The sequence below is a fragment of the Schistocerca piceifrons genome, chromosome 8, assembly GCF_021461385.2.
Source record: "Schistocerca piceifrons isolate TAMUIC-IGC-003096 chromosome 8, iqSchPice1.1, whole genome shotgun sequence".
Lineage (NCBI taxonomy): Eukaryota > Metazoa > Arthropoda > Insecta > Orthoptera > Acrididae > Schistocerca > Schistocerca piceifrons.
The window spans coordinates 57802569-57805755 of NC_060145.1; the positions used below are offsets into that span (position 1 = coordinate 57802569).

Below are 3187 nucleotides of genomic sequence, written 5' to 3' on the forward strand. Positions count from 1 at the left end.
TTAACACATCTTTATTAATGCTCAATTATTCTGATCAGTCTAGCTTTATAGTTCCACTGTATGCCCATGTGCAGTACCTACCCAAATTTCAGTATTTTTGAATATTTATATTCTCCTTTGCAATTTCAGACTAACCTTTTAGTTCACAGGAGTTGCTACTTCTTTCAACAGTTTGCTAGTCAACGTCCACAAAAACAGTGCCATATCAACTGTGAAATTGTAAACAGGTTTACAAAAAAGCCTGTGCAATAGCCAAGGATTCTTGTAAACACCACAGCAATGCACTCATTCAGTGTGACATCAAATCACACCGAGTATCGCATAAGAATTGTTTGACTGTCATAGGATGAAAGGCAATAATGACAAAACAGTTACCATACACAATTTTTATTTACCATTTCACAACACAAATATGATCAGTCTTATATTGTGTTTTGTTTCTAGTGATGAATAATTATCACAAGACATTCGTGGTAACTTGTATGAAACAGTTTTACACTTTAATAATAATTAAATGCTATCTTTGACATACGTAAAGCTTATCAGACAGAAAAGGGGAATGTTAAATTTCTTGGAGGAAAAACGTAATGACAAAGAAATAACCAATCAATACAACAAATAATTTAGTTTGAACATCAATGATGAAGATTTCACTGCTCCATCTTCTCTCCTCCCTGCTGTTGCTGGTTGGTAACAGCTGGAACACCTGTTTGCTCAATTTGTACTACACGCTCACTGCCCTCTGCTGGAGGGAGAGCCTGAAAAACAAAGAGTCAAATGAGTTCCCAGATATCACTACCACAGGATATTTTCTTTATTGTGATTAGCTTCCAAAGTTACACAGCAATGCTGTATGCAATACACTGATTCTAGTGTTGCAAAGCATTTGAAATGCTTTGCAACACTTTTTTTAACTTATCACTAGCTGCACCCAGTCATGACCCTCCTTGTGAAGAATTTATGTTTCTTAGCTCAGGGGCAAACAGTTCCATTCCCTCTTCCTTTTACCTACAATACAAATGCCCAACTATATGTAGCAGTTTCAGTCCTACAGAGGTTTGCTGAATCCGTGACACTTCCTATAGTTACTGTGCCAGGGACAGTAAGACACAGTTACCTTTGACAAATCTTACTTCTCATTGTGCTCATTTAAAGTCTGAAATTCGCTATGATTAGCATGGGTCCCAATAAGGACCACAACACTGTAGATGAAAGTGCTGAAAGTGCACTGTGCCTAGCCTAACTTCTTTTGAGCAGCCTTTTACAAAGCTTATTACTTTGAGAAGAATATTGTTTGCAAATTACAAATTACTTGCAAATCCCGATGCAGCTTACAAACAATTTTTCCCGTTACAGATTTGTAATCAAGATCAGCCGACTCTCAAAAAGAATTGCTGCACAGTAACCAAATTTTGCTGTTTCTTCTGGGCATAATCTTATTGACTGGGCCTTCAATAATGATGCACAAATCATTGCTGGTTATCATCATCCCACACCTATATTGTGTGAAGGACATCCTACCAAGTTTTGTAACGTAATATAGGTTCTACAACTACTGGAAGGTCAGTAACATTTTCTGACACGTACCTTCTTTGGTGCCGAGATGGTGAGGACGCCGTCTGATGATAGTTGCGTCTGCACCTGGTCAGTCACGACGTCCTTCGGCAGCAAATAGCGACGCTGCATCTGGCGCGAGATGTATCCGTGCTCATCTTTACGCTCTTCATGTTTTGCCTCTACCACCACACTGTCACCCACCACTTTTACCGTCAGCTCCTCCGGTTTAAACTGCTGGACGTCTAAATTGACCTGCAACGAAAACGGTACCAGAAGTTCGACTAACATAAGCTAGTTTCTGTGGTGATCTCCCCATAAACTCCAGAACTAGCAAAATTGCTTTTTTCTTTGACGTTATTAACAGCTAAAAGCAGTATGTGATCTTCACTTACCTTAAATCCATCTTTGTTATTCTGAATAGTAGATACGCCGGAGTTACGAGCTGCCAAATGACGCCATGGTCTGTAGTATCCAGAAAGACTAGGGACGATAGACAGACGAGGGAGAAGCAAATCGTCATGTGTCAGACCCAAGCCAAAATTTTGGTCGAATAATGACATCTGCCTGTCGACATCGTCAAGCAAGTGGCTGATCAGCGGTGTCAAAGCCATCTGCAACAATACATGATTCACTATCACTATGTTTTACAGTTAAACTGTACCAGCTTACTTTTACTATTCACTAAAGTGCTTATAACCATTCGGTGTATGCTTAAGAAATTACGAAGGATATGTCGCGCCAGTAAATTATGTTTATTTCCTCCAACCGCACATTACATGCAGCCTAAAAAATTAGTCATTCACCTCTTGAACAGTCCACTGATGTATTACAGTATCTTATGTTAGGAAAAAAATACTTGACAACGTGACAAAAAGAAACAATACAATATCACAGCAGCGCATTACAGTTACCAGCACTCCCGGTAGACAACTACACGCAACCTCAACTAAAAACTTCATTAATTAACCGCAGGTCACTACAGCGACGCAGCAAACACAACATTTTATATGCGCACTTACCTTTCACGAACGAAAGTGCTGCTGTAACTTCGAAAGATTCGCTGAGTTTTCGCACTGTCCGTGCACGGCGACAAATTGTGCGCTTCCAGCCCGCGCCAACGATTATATAGGCTCATGCCAGTGCTACCAACATCATAAGGATGAACATGACTAACACGTTTGGAGTGGATCGTAGAGACGTCTGTAACTGTCGCGCGCGTTCTAGATATTTCGAGTATAAAGCAGACTCTGTTATAACCTCCCATGGCTTTCACATTACGGCACAAACGCGTAGCTGCAATTTCGTGTTGTCACTTGCACACGTATTACGGTGTCTGAATTTCGTGTGTGTTTCCTCTGAAAGTAATGTGCGTGTTTTATGTTATTGCTGCACGTTGCTTAAGAAGTTGTGGTATAATTTTGAAAAATTATCGTGTTAAAAATCGTTTATAGGAGCATAAACGCTGCTTGTACGAATTTTGTGGCAGAAATAAACGACACTATCGTAATTATAGACAGCGATCGAGATTTGTACACTTGTTTTGTGGCCGATATCAGCCGTTTATTTATTTCGGTTTTCTTTGCCAATGGACCTACCTGATAATTTGTAACTGGGAGTGATGGATACAATT

At 39.8% G+C, this 3187-nt stretch overlaps 1 protein-coding gene across 2 annotated transcripts; it reads right to left on the reverse strand.

The window, feature by feature from the left end:
- Positions 1 to 371: 371 nt before the first annotated feature.
- On the reverse strand, positions 372 to 2655 carry LOC124711941 (protein lethal(2)essential for life-like). Of its 2 annotated transcripts, none has more exons than XM_047242200.1 (4): positions 2577 to 2655; positions 1950 to 2168; positions 1588 to 1809; positions 372 to 758 (listed from the first exon to the last, which is right to left on the reverse strand). In XM_047242200.1, exons 2-4 carry the CDS (start codon positions 2166 to 2168, stop codon positions 651 to 653), a joined length of 549 nt encoding a protein of 182 aa, XP_047098156.1. In that variant the 5' UTR covers positions 2577 to 2655; the 3' UTR covers positions 372 to 650. The 2 variants fall into 2 exon arrangements, with proteins under 2 accessions (XP_047098156.1, XP_047098157.1); XM_047242201.1 differs by lacking the exon at positions 2577 to 2655 and adding an exon at positions 2361 to 2408.
- Positions 2656 to 3187: the final 532 nt, after the last annotated feature.

Coding starts and splice junctions, on each gene's coding strand:
- LOC124711941 (XM_047242200.1), bottom strand. CDS start 2,168: ATGGCTTTGACACCGCTGATCAGCCACTTGCTTGACGATGTCGACAGG. Junction 1,810..1,949: donor ATAACAAAGATGGATTTAAG/GTAAGTGAAGAT, acceptor TTTTCGTTGCAG/GTCAATTTAGACGTCCAGCA. Junction 759..1,587: donor CCATCTCGGCACCAAAGAAG/GTACGTGTCAGA, acceptor TTTGTTTTTCAG/GCTCTCCCTCCAGCAGAGGG.